The following is a 19,135-nucleotide window of genomic DNA, read 5'->3' on the forward strand; positions in this document are numbered from 1 at the left end:
GGGCAGGAAGCGAGTGTAATTCAATCTGTTATCGCTGCGCTGTCATTCCTTCCACACATCCACTTTGTCTTGTGCTGCATCCCAGCAAGGCTGCAATTTATTACTCTGATCATACCGTGCTCTGGATAACACCTGGGTTCCTGACAGGAGTCCTAAAGCAGCACTGTAATTCAGTTCTCCACTAACATCAACTAAATGATGACTCTTAATTAAAGTGGTGCAGACTTTGAAATAAGACAACAGCTGCTTGTATTTTGAGGCATTAGCCATAAGAATGTCATCATTTCCTCCCTAAATCAAGTTTTTCCCAGTAGGTATTTATGCTTGCACACTAAAAGGTTTCGTACATGTAACTATCTCCTACTCATTACTGTTCATACAAAGCCATGAATCATTGTTAGGGGCTGTGTGAGATATGAACAATTCTGGTCTAGATCAACGCAAGCAAATTTCCTTCACAATGTAAGGGAAGGGTTGGAAAACAGGCAGGAGCACAGAATTACACTTGGCTCCTCCAGAGCTGACTGCGAGGCAGTCCCGAGGGAAGGAGGAGACCTCCTGTCTCCCTGCAAAACAAACATCCTGTGGGCTTACAAACTGTGCTGGCATTTTTTCCACAAGGTTTGTAGAGCAAGGGAGTGCAGAACACATCTAGTAATCTCTTTGGAGACACAGCATATGCCACCTAAGCCTTCTCCTTTCCCTACATTCCTTTTCCCCTGGAAGAAATTATGATAAATGGCAGAATAGCAAGGCAGATTTAATACTTCCAAATGTTTCTGACTCTGAGCACATATGATGGAGCAGCTGCCTCTCTGTCTCAATATTCTTCCTTAGTGGCCCTCACAGATTCCCTATGCCTGATGGAATATGGATTTAAATATAAAATTAAAGAACCTGTAAAGCAGATCTTTCCAAAAGGAAGGAGGGATTCATGTTTTATTTCAGTCTCATCCCCCTAGTGAGATCAGGCTCAGCCTCTCCCATTACCCACTGCACAGCCCAGGCCACAGACCCTTCTGCAACAATGGCAATTGCTGTTTTTCCTGCTCTTGGCTGATATTTGGGAAGTCCACCTTCTTAGAGCCAGCATGAGGATAAATACCACTTTTTAAACATTGTGTGTTTATACACAGAGATGAAGTAGTGCAGGAGCTGATCCAGCCCCACTCCCCTGAGCTGATCCAGCCCCCCCAGCTGTGCTGCCCTATTCCCCCTCCCAGTGAGGCACCTTCCTCCTGCTGTGCTCCCTCCACAAGGACACCAGGAATCTCCAGTGCTCCAAATACTGAACACCAAGACTTTTGAATGCCAGCATGAAAACAAGGGCACCCATGGCTCTGGCTGCATTGTCCAGGCTCAAAGAGACCCTCACAGTCAACTGCACTGTTGGATCTTGTCTGAGCACCCCGGTGATGTGGCATCTCCCACTCCTTCCAAGAGATGATTCCATAATTTTGGGACTTTTACAGTTTTTTATTTTGTTGGTGGCTGTTTTGTTGGGTTTTTCTTCAAGTTTACTCTTATACAGACCTGTAGGCTCTACCTGAGCTCATTCACTGAATTTATTCCATTTATAACCCCTTAGTGACATGGCAAACATCATCTTTCTCCAGCCAGCTAATCACAGCTGTAGATGGATGGAATGGAACAGTGGGTATGGCAAAAATTTGAACTTTACTCCCAAATCTGCCACTGAGTTCTGCCTGACTCTAGACAATAAAGTCTGTGAGGGGAAGAGGAAAGAGTAACTAGATTCAAGTGAACTTCAATGACACTTCAGTATTTCTGACAACTTCACTTTTAGAACTTTTGGTTTTGTTTCCTTCCCGAAGGAGCAGAAGTAGGGAAGTCTGCCTGATTCTGAGCCCTGGGCAGGGAAAGCACCAAGCAAGAATCATCATGATTTGCTGTTATATTCCCTTGTTTTACTAAGCAGCCCCACAGACGGACTGACATATCTGTGGATGATCTGTTTTAGGTCTGAAACCAGTTACAACCTTTCCTATGAAATGATAATCCTTTCCCTCACCACATCCCATGAGAAACTGTAGCAAGCAGCATCAACCAGATTTTTGAACAAATAAGAACCACTGGAACAAGCACATAACAAAGAAGCCACTAGAAAGCCAGAAATGTGGAGAACAGCAAGAACTCTGAGTGGTAGTAGATGAGAGGCCATGAGGTGAGGAGCAGAAAATAGCCAAGGAAGAGAGGAAACAAACAGAAGGGAGGCAGCAACTCCAGGTTAATGCATTTTCTCTCCCTAGCAGGGTGACCAAAGCCCTGCCTGCTGATCCTAGTGACACTGGGGCAGATGAGTCACTGTGCTGCCAATTTAGGTCTGGCTTAATACGTGCCCAAATGCATTATAAAAATCCCTCTCCAGGAACAGGGCAATGGCTACAGGCTGCCACTCCTCCCCAGGCTCGTCTACTCTAGCTGTAACAAGACATGCTAAAAGAAATAAATTAGGAAGAGGGGGAAAAAAGCAAAAAAAAATTAGAAGAGTCAGTCTGACAGCTGGCAGGAGTCTTTTTGGTTAGAAAACAAAAGGACTTCACTAGTGTCCCCAAAATGTGTTTTTTTAAACTTCACAGAAAATGCTGACAGGTTTTAAACAAGGCTTTTGCCTTTCAGTGGTAGAGCCAAGCCCAAAAAGGCAGCAAGACTATTCCAGCCCCTATTTGGGACATGGACACATTCTGTTTTCCTGATCAGATTGGCAGCAGTACTCGCTGTGCCTCTTCCCTTCTACTCTTTACCCTTTCTTGGTGTGAAGTGGGTGAGGAACTATTCACTTTGGCAAAGGCAGACAGGAGAAAGCAGATGAGAGAAATTCAAATCTGTCACATTTTAAAATAATATTTACTAGTGGGAATAGAAATGAGGGCAAAGAAATGCCCAGCTCAAATATCAATATGAAAACTGAATGATTGTTAGAACCAGTTTGAACTTATTTTTGATCAAGTTAAGAGAAGATTTCAGCTTTTTCAGGGAGCAGGACAGTCTGCCCTTGCACAGCAGCACACAGCCATGGGCCACAGCACCTGCCAGCCCTCCACACCACACACAGAGCATCTCCAAACAACCCTCGTTCCTGCAAACTAACAGAGCATAAAAGCCTTTCAGAAGGGACCACCATGAAAAGAAAACCACATTTCTGATTACTTGGTCAAGGGACACGTACACCTACACACGTGCCTGACACCACATCCGTCTTACAGCAAATCCAGACTCAGCACAATAATCTCCAAAAGTGTGTTTAAAAATACAACAGACTTGATTTTGTAACATCCCATGCTATTCATCAACCAAGAACTGAATTATTTCTGTTAACATATGAATACAAAAATAAAGAATTAAGTAAAATTTCATCTATCCTCCGGGCTGCAACTGGTTTTCCAAGCACCTAATGGACCCTTCAGTCTTTAAGCACTTATGTTTAAGGTTTCCCAATCTACTACAGTAAAGAAACTTTCAGCTTTCCATACAACTAAAATAACAACAGCAGAGTTAAATCCTCCAACGATATCACCATCATCTCATTTATTCTTTCAGAAGCTTCACAGAGGCTGAGGGATATGCATGGAAATGGACTGGTCATCACAGGCTGTTCACAGGGATCCAGGAGCAATGATCCAGAGTTTCTGACCCTTGACACAACCCTGCCCCCTTCTCCTGGTCTGCCAAGCTTAAAATAACAAATCCATATGTAAAAACTTGTTACAGTCTTAAGGGCAACACAAGCAAATGGATTTCACTCGTGCTCTTGGAATTCAGGAGTTTGGGACAAGCCACCACCATTCTTTTGGAGGAGTCCTCAACAATGATTTCAACCTCATAGTAATGTTTTTAAGAAAACTGCCCTGGAAGACATTCAGCTTTAAAAAGGAGTAACAAAAAATCCTGCTTTTTAAAACTTATTTTTCCTCAGATGAGTATCTCACTCTGCTCTCCAGGAGTTCCCCAATCAATTATGGGGCTTCTGGGCTGTCTATGCCACAATAAGGTTGCAGCTGCCACATTTGTACACCTTTAACATCCCCTCTGACACTGGCTTTGGGTTTGCCCCATGCTGAGCTGAGAAGTGAGACTGAGCTACCTTGAGATCGAGCAAAAGTCATTTCAACACACATTTCTCATTCCATCATAAAAAACAAATATACAACCGCAGTCTCAGGGAAGCAGAAGGTGGAAATACTGCAATATTAATTGCGTCCAACGTTCTTAACTCATACTGCCTATACAGCTAAGTCAAACTATGCTCTAATCCTATTACGAAACTGCATTGCAAACTGGGGAGGGGGGGAGTGGTTGTAAGGAACACAAAAGAGAAAACTTGCAAAAAGAGTCAGGGCAACACCCTTGTAACATCATCCTTCAGCATTCATTTCTGCAGAGGGAAATGAGGCCCCAGATGCTCTGCCTGCTCTCCCAGGGCTGTGTTGAAAGATCCAGCAGCACAGACAGGAGGCCCAGCACAGCTTGGGGCTCCTTCTCCACACACACCCTGAGCAATACCAGAGGCAGGGGACACAGACAGAGGCTTTGTATACTTAAAAGATCACAGAAGAATTCAGTCACATAAAAACATCAAAATTATTCATGGATCTGCCCACCATTTGGTTTCTGAAACTTTAAATAAGCAGAAAAAGTCCTCTGGACACTGTTGTTCTTTGATTTTAGAAAACAGAAAATTCCTCAGAGTCACTGATTGTATCCAATAAATACAGACTCTTGATCCAAAACTTCTTCAAGTGAGTTTGCCACGAGCAGCCATTTGTAGATTTTGAGATTCCTAACCCATGAATTTCCGAGGGCCATTTCTGCACTGAATATTTGAGAGCTGAGCAACAGCAACTTGCGATAGGCCCCTGGAAATCAGCTGCTGCCTTCCGTGCCTCTGATTTGATGACTTAGCACGGTCCTCCTGGCAGGAGGATTATTTTCACTGAAACAACATCCAGCAACACAAAAGAAGTTGAAGGAGCCTCGACCTGTGGGATGGACACAGCCCTGGGAGTGCAGCGAAGAGGCTGAACGGAGGGACCACGTCGCTGTTCCAGGCGGGGTGTGAAGCCACGTCAGGGTGAAAATCTTGCTGGAGGTCACGCCAAGCAAGACCTCAGCCCAAAGTCCCCCCCGCCCAGCGCGGCGCCTCTGTCGCCCAATCTCTCCATTCAAACCAGTTGAGTCCATATGTTTAACATCTCACTGCCTACAAGTAACCACGGGTGTGACTAAAAATCACTTTTTAAAAGCAAACATGCAAGACAATTCAGTTAAATGAATGCCTGTGGAAAGCACGCTAAGAAGGGGGATAACCAAAATTGACCAAGGCGTTATGTATTAACACACGCTGAAAATATTTTACTGATGGACTCATCTAAATTTTCTTGATGAGTGTGGCGCTGGGTTTTTTCACGTCCAAACTAAGGAAGATTACCCCCCGCCCCCCCGGAAAAAAAAAAAAAATAAAGCTGAGGCCTGAAGATAGGGATTTGTTTATGGGCTCGGCAATAAGATCACTTGACATTTTACAACCATAAATGGTAGAGCCGCGCTCCCTCTGTAACTGCATTAATGAAAGGCACCTGGGTCCGCACGCCGCCGACACCGCTCGGTTCCTCACCCCCGCACGGGAAAGCCCAGCCTGAACCTGGCCAGCCCCAAACATCCCCCCAGACCTGGCCCCAGCTTGCAATCGAGGGATAAAACTCGTGTCCGGGATGGTGCCGATGGGATCGGGTTGAGCACGTCCCAGCCCCGGTCCCTCTGGGTACTCACCTTCCAGGTAGCAGCTGGAGGAGGAGGAAAGCCCCTTCTTCGATTTGCAACCCACCAATTTCAAGCAAATCTCCAACATTTTCATTTGTTAGAGTTTGGCTTCGGCTGTCTGTTTTCCCTTCCCCCCCCCCCCCTTCCTTCAGCTTCTTCTATGTGGAATTATCCGTTAGAAGTCTAAAAAAAAACCAAAAAAAGTCTAAAAAGATCCGGTAAAAGTATAAAAAAAGTCTAAAACAACATATCCAGGAGAAGCCTAAAACAAAATATCCAGGGAAATTCGACGAAATCCAGCGCTCCGAAAAGCATTACAAGGGCGAGCCCGAGAGGCGGAAAATGCAGGGGCCCCGCACCTCCTCTCCCGGGGAGTTAACTCCAGCCATCTTCCCTCCTTCCCAACTCTTTTGGCGGGAGAGAGAGGAAGGGAGGCGGGGGATGGGGGGGGAGAATAAAAGAAAAAAGAATACAAGCAGTAAGAAGAAAAAAAAAAAAGCGAAGCCAACTAAGTTGGGCAGAGTCAGCGGTGCCGGCCGTGCGCGGCAGCCGCCGGGCGCTGCTGGGGCTCCGCTGCCAACAAAGGGCCCCTCACTCCGCCGCCGCCGGCCTCCATGACATCAGGCATCCAGCAACGCCCTCGCTCCTTAACCTCCTCCTGCCTGCGCCTCTCCCAGCGCCGCGGAGGCCGAGGGGGAAACCAACAGGTTGGGGGAAAGCGGAGGAAAGGCGCGATGCGGGCGCGGCCGAGCCGGCGGGGAGCCGCGGGCGCTCGGCAAAGGCTCCAGAGCGCGTCATTTCACAGCCCATTAAGGGGCTGTTCGAACTCCGCGCCGGCAGCGGGGAGAGGCAACCCGAGAGCGATGCCCATTTGTAACCCGGCACAAAAACGGCGGGGGAGCTGCAGCTCCTGCCCAGGGATCCTGTCTCAGCATCTCTGCGCTAATTGCAGGCACAGGGATTCAGGTTTCGGCTGATGCGGTTACTGCTGCTCCTCTGGCACGAGGGCCCAAAAGTTTTCACTCTCACACTACCTACTATTCTTTTTCCCTGCATGTTTCTCAAGGCTACACACCAATTAATGCTCTCTGCTTATGCGGTTTTTATAGATTGTTTTCTGGCATTATTGCGTGTGTCCCATTTAAACAAACATCATTTTTGTTATATATATTTTATTATATATCTACCTACCTATCTCTCTCTCTAAAGGAGATAGCATATGGAATATGTATACAACTGCAGTTGTATATATTTCCACTCAAAATTCCACTCCAATATTTCCACTCAAAAATCCCTTTTCACCTCCCAAAACTTGGGGTGCTTTTGCTGGAGCAAGAGGTGCTCAAGGGTGCAGAGTTCATCAGGGGTGCAAAACAGAGCTTGGGGAAAACAGCCTGGGAGGCTGATCCCAGCACAAACCACGCTACAGCATGTGTGTCACACAGAGTCAATGGAGCAGCAAATCTTCATTTTTGTCCCTGAAAACTCGCCTTCACATCTGACAGTTTATTTTGGCAAGGTTTCTGACTAGTGCTTGTGCTCTTTTGCCCTCCAACGTTTTCAAACATTGAATACTTTAGGGGAAACTCTGCATGCTTCCAGCATCTGAGGTCTGTGCCTCTGAAACAGCAAACATTGCTCAGACTCTTTAAACATTATTTTACAGCATCACTTTGCCTCAGTCTTCTGATCCATGGGGTAAAAACATGAAAGACAGCTGGGAAAAAAAATCCTTTATCTCTCAACCCATACTGAACTGCAATAAGAGCATTTGCCTTTTTTTTTTTTTTTTTTAATACCACAATATCACATTTCTAGCAAAGAAATAACAGTAAGGACAGTGTGATGTTCACAGTGCTTTCACCTTTTTCTCAGAAAACATGAACATGGATATTCCCATTTAATACACCAGAAAGCAGGCAGAGAACTTCAGCATTTCTGCAATTCAGACAGTTCAAAGAACTGAGGCTCCCATCCCCACTGCTGGCAGCCTGCATGGACATTGGGAAAACAATACAGTTCTCCCCACTCCATCCCATCCTCTCTCCACTTCTGGAGAATTTCTATTTTATGGAAGCACCAGAGTTTAAGAGAAACCAACACCTATCTACTTGTTCCTTGCCTGCCTAACAGGGAACTTGTGTGCAACTGCACTGGGGGACAGAAAAAAAGAACAGGAAAAAAAGAGGAGTTAAACACAGATTTGGAGGAGAAAGGTTACATAAATCACAGGAGGAGCTCAGTCCTCACATGTTTCAGCCCAGTGTCATGTTTAGGGAACCAGGATGAAATGAGGTTTTAAGAGCAGACCAAGCATCCTGCACGCAACTTCTTTTCCATGAGACGAGCATTCCCATCCCTATCCCGCTTCTCCTGCAGCTGTAGGAACACAGAATCCCCAAAACACTCCCTGCAGTACAAAGGCTGCCCCCCCATGAACACCACCCAGCCATTACAATTAAGGTTAATACAATGAGTGCCAGCAGAATTAATGCGGATTACATTTCTGCTGAACTCCTGGGGTTCTTATTCCTGAAGAAGAATGCCTCATCTCAAATTAAATTAACCCGCTTGCAGAAGAACCTCACTGTAGGAGAAACGCATCCACTTGGGGAGTTAAACACAAAGAGCTATCCGGGATAACTTCCTCTGTAGATAAACAAATTAATTCCCTTTATGCTTCCAGGCAGACACGCTTGTGTGGTCCCTGTGCTACAAACATCATCCTTCAACGTTTCCTCTTTGGTGTCATGGCAAACTGGGCTGTAAATACTTTGAGCAAATACCCTCTGCCATTCCTGAATGCCATGAAATTAATTGGTGATACAGAAATGAAAGCCATACTGGTAAGTGTCACACAACCTCTGCCACTCTTACTGCTGTCAGCTATTAATCCCTCTCACATTTGTTTGTCATATACACAGCTTAGAACAAGATCAGTCACGAAACGTGTGCAGATTTCTGGACTACAGTGACTGATGCAACCTTCAACTCAGGCTCTCTGCTGCAGAATGGCAAAACAATTTGGTTGGGAGCAGGCTCAGAAGGTCTCCAGTTCCAGCTCCTGCTCAGAGGGAGGCTATCTCCCTACATCAGGATTTTCCAGGCTCTATGCAGCAAGACTTTAACAGAGTCTGCTGCGCAGTTAAACACTCTTTACCCTCTCATACCTACCCAGCTTTGCCTTGTTTTAAGTGTTGCTTCTCCTCCTTTTGCTGTGCACCTCTGAGAAGAGTCTTTCCAGCCACCAGTGGGGTGGTTATGAAAGCTCTGGGACCCCTTCCACCCCCTCTCTCCCTTGGCCCTGGGGGGCAGTGCTGGCTCCAGCCCCCGCCAGGCTCCCTCCAGGGTCTCGGCATCTGCTACAGGGGAAGGAGCTCCAGATGTGGCTTCACAAGAGCCAAAAAGAGGGAAATAATCACTTCCCTCGACCTGCTGGCTCTGCTCTCATTAATGCAATCCAGTATCCATTAGCCTTTATTGTTCATACTCCTACAAGAGTATAAACCTATCTAGCCAACAGCCTTTGTGTTTGAGCTGCTTCTAGCAGACAGATATTTATTCTTTACATTGTTAATGCTACCCAGAATTTGAGGACAGCTTTTTATCCACAAGAGAATGATCACACACACACATGACAGCAGCAGCAAAAGGACTGGACTCCATGAACAGAAAGTGAGTTTTGGCATGATCTCACGTGTTAGCAGCTGGAGTGAATTTTGTTGCAATGCTGTTAAAAACAGCTTGAGTGTTTGTCACCCATTTAAAATCTGAACTTAATTTTGTTTTAAAATCCTCTTCTGAAACATGGAAAGTTAACAGAGTTTCAAGTCCCAAAGTGTGGGCATTTTTTGATAGGCACATTCAGCTGATATAGGATGGGAAAAGTCACTTGAAATAGAAGTATCACAAACTAGTGATTAAAGCAAAGGAGTAAAGAAGTGTGCCAGAAAAAGAGCAAATTCTTGCTTACAGTTAAAGTTACCTCTGGCTTATCATTCTTTTCTATAAATGCAGTTGAGAATTTCCCCACAGGTGATAAAGACTCAGTGCCAGCTGTAAAACAGTTTTTTTTGTCTCTGGAGCAACAAAATGTAGAATCACATAATTTATGAGATGCATTTTTCTTAGTAATGGTAAGATTATATGTGATTTGGCACATTCATAGGTCACTGTCTTTAGGATTAAAAACATGCCCATGCCACAGAGCACTCCCGAGCTACACAGCTCTCTTCTGATGGCATTTTTCACACAGTGGAATAACACATCCTAAGACCATTACCTGATAAAAAAATGTGTGTGTGTATGCAAATAATCAAAAAAGCTGATGTTGAAATACATGAATGACCACAGCATGTGCTACAGATGCAGCTGAACAAAGCTGGGCTTGGATCCGATAGCAAATGCAGCATTCCCTGTTTTCCTGGGGGTTAGTCCTGCTTTGTCTGACAGGTTCCAGTTTTCCTTTGGATTTTCAGATCCTCCACTGTTAAACAACTTCATCCACTCTTAGACACAAAGTGCCAAACATTTGGGAAGACAGTGCTATCTATCAGACAGAGAGGACCAGCAGCTTTCAAATCCTGGCTACTCAACTCTACCTTCCTGGCACGTGCAGCACAAAAACTCTGGTGGAGTCTTGTAGAGTTGTTTGCAGTGAATACAACAACTTCAGTGAGTCGAGCACGATGTGTCATGAGAGCTTTGTTATGGTAAAGAATTTCCTTCTGCTAAAGAAAGCAGGGCAGAAAGTGAGCCCAAGGTTGGCAGGGTTAGAGGTGAGTGCACATCCCACTCCCAGGCACCTCAGATTTAAACAACTGTCTCCTGAGTCGATCACCTCTTAGTCTCAAGTGATTGTTCAGACACCTTGTAGCTACTCCAAAGGACAAATGATAACAAGTCTTCCAGGATACTCCAGGGTTCTTCACTTCCTTGGCTATGACAGCACTACACAAGAAGGCAATGATATTTGGGATTTATTTGTAATATCTGCCATGTAATGAGGAGAGGGTGAGAAGTCCTTGCTGGTGTTTTCACACAAATTGTGCTCTACATCAGTCTGGTAAGATCTCCAAGTGAGATTCTCCACAGGAGAAAGCCCAAGCAACCAGGATACTGAGGGATCTACAGCTACCACTTATTTGCTGAGCTCTAGGAATCCCACTGGCATTAGGAATGCACCCCCAGATAAACAGGGCTCAAGTGGTTTTACCACTCTGCCCACATGAACCTTTGTGTCAGAGATGTGTGTAAATGCCAGCCTTTCTCCACCACTGCCCTAATCAGAACCACTCCACCAGTGCTGCCAGTGTCTCTCTTCCAGATTTTTACATAGAAACCTCTGTCTCTCATTTTCCAATACACACACAAAACATTTTTAGAGACCACTGTTCTACCTTCCTGTTTAAGCTCTTCTCAAGATCCAGCTGACATGTTTACAACAGCTAGTTAAAACAGCATGTTAAAAACAAAAGCCTCTTGCTACTACTATGACCATTCTACAATAGGTATTATTGTAAATAAAATAAAAAACCCACAAACAAAGGCAAGTTAACACCTGAGGGCAAAGAGTGTTTTTCTTCCTTCAGTCACCATCCAGCACAGCTGGAATAGCCCTGCAAGAGCACAGAGAGGTAACTGCACATACAGGGAGATATTAAACACTTCTGGTACTTGGACTTACCAAGTCCCTCTCTCGTCAGTAGAAACTTCAAAAAAACCAAGAAAAGCCAGGTTACAAAAAGTCCACTGTACACATCAGCAGAAAAGGCAAGGATTTTGCAATAAAGCATGTGCATTTGTTGGTTTTTCTCCTTGATTTAACAGATGTTTGTTATTTGCAATTTTCATGAGTGAAGGAGGTGCCTGGGAAGTGGTGGGATTTCAGAGATGGAATGTTCAACTATTTGAAATTCCTTTCAAGCAACAGAGCAGAATCCTTATTTTTTTAAGGTAGTAACAAGACAGAAGGTACTACTAAATTCCTGCAATGGTGATATGTATTCACTGTACTCATGTAAAAACACAAGACAGGTCATGAGTTCTGCAGGGAATTGCTTGGAGTATTATTATTTGAAGCCTGCAAGGTTAAATTCAAGTCCAAAGGGGCTCATCACCCATCACTGAAAAAGTTTTGGGCCTCTTCCACTGAACACTTTATGAAACATCTGCCGTCAAAGGAAAAAAAAAAAAAAAGTAACTTCTTGCACTTTTCAGATCTGAAAAAAGTAGTAGTGTACCTTAAAGACACAAAAATGGCATAAATTCCTACTGACTATTAATGACAACTTCCATTGTCCAGGCAGTTTATTAAGGTTGCAAAAGAGGGAGCAGGGACTGGAAGTTCCTGTGCATTAGGTAGAATTCCATCAGTTTAGGGATCCTGCTGAAGTTCAGTATTTTCTGCCAGCCCCAGGAAGAGAGGAATCACAGACAACCAGGATGCAATCAGAAAACATACATGCTTGGAAAGGACCAGCAAACAAATTTTAGAGAAATATCTTTGCCAAATACTGACTCAGATCATGAGTGGGAGAATTTCCATATTTCTTTTAAATGAAAAGGCAAGGAAATGCAGATGAGAAAGTAAAGGTAAGAGAAGAGGTTAAAACGAGGAGCTCAGAGCTGATGACTTTGTGGGCTTTTCTTGTGTAAGTCCGAGCACGTCCGCAGGAAGAGCCAGAGGGACCAGTGAGCAGGGGTTAGTCCTGGCAGTAACTAAGTGGTTAATTCTTCCATTCAAGAGCTGAAAAATCTGCCAAAGCAGAAGAGCAGGCCTCAGAGATCAAGTTACACATGAGGAGGGGGTGGAAGGGGAGAAGAAGAAAAGAAAACAAGTATTACTGAACCACTGCCGCATGAGACCCAGCGGGGATTAGGAGAACAGGGAGGAGGAGAGGTTTATCCAGGGCTGGCTGTAAACACAAACCCAATCCGTGCCTGCACCCCGCTATTCCCCGCAGGAACACCGACCAGTCCTGAGCCCCTGAGCCCCGGTCAATGTGGAAAACCTTCTGTGCATCAGCTGTGGAATTCCAGTGATGGGACCAGCTGGATCTCCTTTCTCCTGCTGGCTCTCCCCACCCAGGCAAAGTGGTTGTGCTGCATTTTCTCTCCCAGCTGGAGAGTTTAGGCTGGGGCACGGATCTACGGATGTGTCCTGCTGCTGCCACAGGTGTGGGAATCACCAAAGGACTTGAAAAGCAAATGGATAAAAGCCACACAGAACAAATAATGATGCACAAATAAACAAATAATCCATCAAACCGAGGAGCAATTCAATTCCTTTGCCTTGAAGCTGATCACACAAAGGTGGTCTCGCAGCAGTATTAACATTTTCACAGCCCTTTCGGGGCAGGTGAAGGTTCCCTTTCCAGCCACACATCACTTTTGTACTCACTCATCTAAGCTTTTTCAGCACTGAATTCTGCAAAGATTATCCTAATTTACTGAAATGCAGAAAATTTCAAGTAACACACTCACACAGACACAAGAGAATAGGATAAATTTGATTGCAGAAATCATTTTTCTCTAGGGATCTAATCCTTGACAGTTAGTGCCTTTGAACACTATCAATATCAATGGGTAGAAACCCTTACAACATACAGATATTTTGACACTGAAATGAGTGTGCTTTTTTTATCTTATTTCAAATTATTTTTTTTTTTTAAACCAAGGAAAAAAACCCTCAAAAACCCAACCCAAAGCCCCAAACTCCAGTGCCTTCTGCCCAGGAATTCCAGACGTCACTAATTCATCCACAGGGGAATACATATTATTTTGAGAAAGTAGTAGAAGCCCTTTGTAACTATAGAAATAAAAAGGCATCCATTTAAGCATAAAATCCACTATATAAAGCCATCTACAGTAACTTGATTTGAATTACTCTACTTATCCACCCTCAGGATCTACTCTACCCTCCCTTAGATGTGCAGGTAAGTGTTTGGTGCTCCTTAGCACTAATTGCTTATTATTCCCAGTGTAAGAAAGTAAATATATGCTCCCAGAAAGGAAAAGCTTCCAGTTAATTAGAACTGCCTGCAGCAATGGTTCCCTCCAAACAGTTCAGCATTTTATTTTTTTGTCAGGACACAATATAAGAAGTTTTAAGAGTCCTGCTGGGACTATGACGTAAAGGCAGGACCAGTATTTTTTCCTGTGAAGACTGGGGCCGACAGGAAGAAACTTCAGACAGAAATAAGCTATTTCACCATGAGGAAAGGCAAAAGCAAAATGTATGTATACATCTCTGTCCTGGTCCAACTGGAACAGGGATGCAGGAAAAGGGTCTCTAAGTGCTAAACTCTCACAAAGGTTGAAGACTCTTTTCCAATTCCTAAACATAAAAACACACTGAAAGAAGCATTTTAATTTGGATATTTTTTTTAAAGCTAGGGAACATTCTCCCTAGGTTGCACCATTAAGACAAAGCAAAAGACTGATGCTGAATTCATAAGGGGCAAAAGTTATTAATCTAAGCTCTTTCAGGATGAGTTTTTTTTTGTATGCTTAATCATGCTTGTCATATCTGAATATAGACTTAGAAAATGGTACGAGACTGTACAATAACTCTGCATATTTTCTGCCTTTCCAGGCACAAGTGGAAAGATAAAGGAAGGTGTAAAAAAAAAAAAAAAAAAAAAAAGAGTGCTACTGATCTCCAGTAACCCCAGAAGTTCCTTTCTATTCACTCCCTCTTTACCTGCCCATCATTCATCAGAGCCATTCCCAGAGCAGATATGTTACATGTGGTCTGAGCTGATTCTGTCTGCTCACATACCAGACAGAAAACAGGGAGAAGTGCCAAGTATCAAGGAGTAACAGCCACTGGCATCCTCCAAGGCATCCCACCCTGCTCCAAAGAGTGAGCTAGACACTTCTGTCATGTCAGGCTCAGCTGAGTCACTTCACTGTTCAGGGAGAGAAGAGGATCTTGAGGATGTGCACAAATATTTAAACAAACAAACACAAAACTAAAAGACCTGTGACTGCTCTGAAAAGTTGCACAATGGAGCAGCAGGGTGGGAAGCAGGAAAGTGCTACAGACAAACACTGAGATGGAGTTGGGAAGAAATCCTGCTGACACAGAGTGAGGGTCTTCAGCCAGTTAACCCCATCTAAACACAGCGTGCCTCAGTCCCAGCTTTCCTGCCTTCTCCCTCTTGCTGGCACTGGTGCTCACCAACCATGTGGTGACCCAGTTCAAGAATGTCAAGAGTCTCCTCAGTGTATGTTCACACAAATAACAGTGCTGGCATCATGAGGGGGCCAGCAAAGCTGTTCCTCAATTCAAAATACTGACTAAACCATCTGTATTGACAAGTTGTATAAACAGCTTAATCTCACCAACCTGTCCTACTGAGACAGCTACAAACAAATCCCAAAGAAATAAATATATGAATATAGAACTGGACCAGCTATAGATGGACTTCATCAATCATTCAGAGACCCTCAAACAAACCACAGTTATTCCGTGCTGGGAGACGTGCTTCCACCTGAAATGGAAGTACTTCATCCAGCCTCGAGGAACTGGCTGCACTCCAGTCTGGATCAGGGAATGCAATGCCTCAAATTCCTAGAGAGCTGACAGATACCCAGATATGCAGCAGTGCAGCAATACAGACAACAGTCCCAGAAAACACAGCTTGGAGAGAAACCTTTTGGAGTAAGAAATTCCTCTGCAGCTCCACTCTAAGCCTCTCCTGATTCCGGGGCTGTTCCATGAAGTTCCAGACAGAAGATAGCACAACTCTGTAATTTAACTGACAGCTTTTCCTATTTCTCATTGACTGCCACTCCATACTGAGGTCTCATGCCAGTGATATACAAGTTCCTCTGCCTGCCCAGCCAAATTGGAGATGTTATATTCAGTTACTACAAGAATAAAGACTGAAAAATAGTGACCTAACAAAAGCAGCCTGGAACATCAGAGAAGGAAGGGTCTGGCTTGAACTGACATCAGGTGGGAATACCCAGAGCAAAAATCAATGAACTGGTTTTTTTGTTAGGCCACACATCCTGATTTCCTCCCTTCCTTGGTTCAGCTCAGCCTTTGCACGTCCAGCGTGACCAGAGGATTTTCAGATGGTGAAAGAGCTGCTGTGTTCTCCTAATCCCTCCCTCCCACACGTACAGCAGCCAGGGTGCCAGGAGAACCCATTTTAAAACTAATCTCAAAGTAGAGGAACATTCATAGAAAGAATCAGGACTAGAAATCTTCAGCAGCTCTGGAGTCAAGGGGGATGAAGCAAGGGCAGTGTATGGACAACAGAGGATATTGAGGAGGTGACATAAAAGGATTTTAAGCCATAAAACACACCATTTATAAAATGGAAAAACCCCACAGACCATGTGATCTCTCATTTTTTAATTCTACCTGAAGTGTTTATAATGGACATCAGAAGGTCACTGGGAGGATTAGCAGGTTATTGTTTTGAAAAGACAGCTTGGGTCACTTCTGCTTACACTGTCAACCACCAAGCAGGGCCTGGATTTTAAGAAAAAAAATAATTTTAGGAAAAATAAAGAAATAAATAAGGGAAAATAAGGGAAAGTTAGCTATTCTGCTTCACCATATGAATTGACATGCCATAATTTTATTTCCAACTCTTCTTTAGATTTCTCCAATCACTGTGGGTAAACAATTACCTGACTCAGCATCTCCATTTTTTTCCCCATTTTTTGTAACTACTACAAATTTTCAAACTACAAATCAGGTCCCAGCCTCGGGACCCACTGCTAGCAGGTACAACACGAATGAAACATTCAGTAACACACCCAACACACCAACTTCCAGCTTAGAAACCACACTTGTCATGTACTTCAAGGGCACTCACATTCTTTCCATGCAGTGGGGCTGCCTCCCGTGGCTGTGGCACAGGGCAGGGTTTTAAGTCTCCTGAGGTGGAATCTGAGGGAGGCTTTTCACAGCTCACTCAGGGTGTACTCAGTATCACCAACACACCCTGCACCACCTGTGAAATGTCTGCACATGCAGAAATTCTAACAGACGTGAAAAGGAGATAGCTCCAACTACAACAGACAATTTTTTCTCCCCTTGCATAGAAACACTCTGTTTGCACTCAAGAGAAAGGAGGCTTTCATGTGTTGGAGCACCAAGAAGCCTATCCTGGGAGGAAAACCAGGTATCCCAGATGAAAAGCTGATCCACAGAAATGTGCTGGGACTCCCTGGGGTCTCTTAGCACAGACAGAGGAGTAACAGAAGCTCAGGGAGCTCGACAGCCTAAGGACAAAAGTGCTCCAAACCACATCAGTCTTGAAAGCTTGAGGAGTCAACATCGTATTAATTGGAAAATACAAAGGCTTCCACAAATGCCTGTGAACACTGATTACTGCCCTTTTCTGAATCCACTGTCTTCAAGCTTCTTATAATATCATAAGAAAAAGCAAACATGAACAGCAATGAGGAACAGCCTATTCTGAAACCACTTCCAGGAACAGGGATTGTTTAAACAAAATACATTAAGTGAAACCATATGTATTAAGGGTCAAACGCCATCTGAGGCTGAATGTGCAGAAATAGCCATTTTACAAAATGTGGGCAATTATCCCTTTGTTGTTTTTGTTTTTAACATGAATAATCAGTGTGTTGGAGGTGTTACCAAGGGGGCAAAGCTTGAGGAAGGAATTTAACTCCACAGCTCCCAAGCTGATGGTGCCAAGAAAATATTCCTGTTAATCCTGGTGCTCCCCTGTCCCAGCGTGCTGGGAGGAAGGTTTGCTCAATCCCGTGTACAGAGCATCCTCTCCCCAAGCACTGAGGGGTCCAGGGCGGGGGTCTGGCCTTGGATTGCTCCCCACAGGAGGGTCCTCGTCCTGCTGCCAGACAGTCATTTGATCTGAGTCACAAGGGATGCTGCTTTCACAATACTTGCTGGCAAAACAGAGGTGACAGAAGAGGCTCAGAGAGGGGAAAAATAAAGCAATTTAAAGCTGCAGAGCCATGAAAGATGTGTTTTAAGTCATTTCAGCATGGAGCACTAGTGCTGGAACTCAGGGGGATTCAAAGATGGTTGACCATTGCTAGGGATAAATACTAAGCTAAAATATTCTACATTTATGTGGAGCCTATAAAGGGGCACCTTGTATGAGACTGACACATTGTACTGTTTCAAATACATGTTGATCCTTTCCCACCTTAAATCCATCCAACTTATCTGAAACTTTCATCAGAGCAGCAGGGGAACCTCAGTGCCTCAAAGCAAAGGGAACAGAGCAGATCTTGGGCACTAAGCTCCCCCAAAGCAAAGGGAATGGAGCAAATCTTGGACACTAAGCTCCTCAAGTATTTATTTAATATAAAGTGTGAACTGGTATCACTATACAAAGGGGTAAAGTGCCACGGAGGGAAACCTGCCCTCAAAGATCCTGCTCATTGCAACAACTACATCTGAGTATGGTCTTAGTCACCTGCTGTGGATTTGATAACATCCAATTAAGTGCAGAAATATTTCCGTATTCATCACTAGTGAAGTCAGACTGCAATCAAATGTTGCAGCTGCAAAGGCTAAAGCTCATTAATCATTTTTTCTGGAAGCCAAGAAGGATGATGATGGAAGGGAAAACTACAATTCATTTGTTTTCAACAAAACTGCCAGCAAGAAGGCCAAAAGAATACCAATTTCTAATTTTTTAAAATTAATATTTACATGTGAGCATGTTCATGCCTGCCAGCTCTTTAAGTGGACAAGTATTTAATGGATCCAACATAAATGTATATGCCAGTTATCAGAAGGCAAATTGCACAGCTATGATGTAATGAAATAGTTTTGCTTTATGGGAAGGAGGTGACAGGTTTGAAATATGGCTTTAGGTGTAAAAAAAAAAATAGATTTTTCACAGAAGCCACAAAACTGTAATGCAATTACTTGCCTAAGTCTAAAATTTTTTAGAAATTTAAATTCAACTTTAAAGATATAAATGAGTCATCAATTTGCATTAGGATGGCTGGGGACCATATCACTCTTCAATCAGCACGAACTAATGAAGCTTTCCTGGTCTGAATAAAACAGCTAAACTGAAGTGCTGAGGTGCATACACATCACAGTCACAAAAATGCTTTTATGTTCTTGATAATAAAGTGTCAGAATAGCTCTGAGGAAGCCCAGGGACTGAGCTGCCCCTGCTCAAAAAAGCCAAATGAATGGGAAAAGCCATGTTTTCTCATTTTTCTTCATTCTTGGCTCTCCAGAAACCCTTTTTTTTATTTACAGAAAAGTCACTCTGGAGGTTCATCTTACCTGTAAAGGGCCAGCTTGCTTTGATGCCTCTTACCCTGCCCTGCTCAGATAAACCAACAAAGTTCAGCACCTCAAGTTACTTGGTCCCAG

General features: G+C 44.0%; 1 protein-coding gene across 4 annotated transcripts in view; it reads right to left on the reverse strand.

The window, feature by feature from the left end:
- The window catches only part of ABL1 (ABL proto-oncogene 1, non-receptor tyrosine kinase), a 77,527-nt gene that overhangs the window by 26,195 nt on the left and 32,197 nt on the right, over nucleotides 1-19,135 (reverse strand). Inside the window, exon 1 of one of the 4 annotated variants that reach the window (XM_053961770.1) lies at nucleotides 5,791-6,256. The exons of the other annotated variants lie outside the window; for them this stretch is intronic. Coding sequence (XP_053817745.1) covers nucleotides 5,791-5,875 — 85 coding nt within the window. The 5' untranslated portion in view covers nucleotides 5,876-6,256. Of the gene's footprint in view, nucleotides 1-5,790; nucleotides 6,257-19,135 lie in introns of those variants that run through there. 4 annotated transcript variants of the gene reach the window in all.

The sequence above is a fragment of the Vidua chalybeata genome, chromosome 21, assembly GCF_026979565.1.
Source record: "Vidua chalybeata isolate OUT-0048 chromosome 21, bVidCha1 merged haplotype, whole genome shotgun sequence".
Taxonomy (NCBI): Eukaryota; Metazoa; Chordata; class Aves; order Passeriformes; family Viduidae; genus Vidua; species Vidua chalybeata.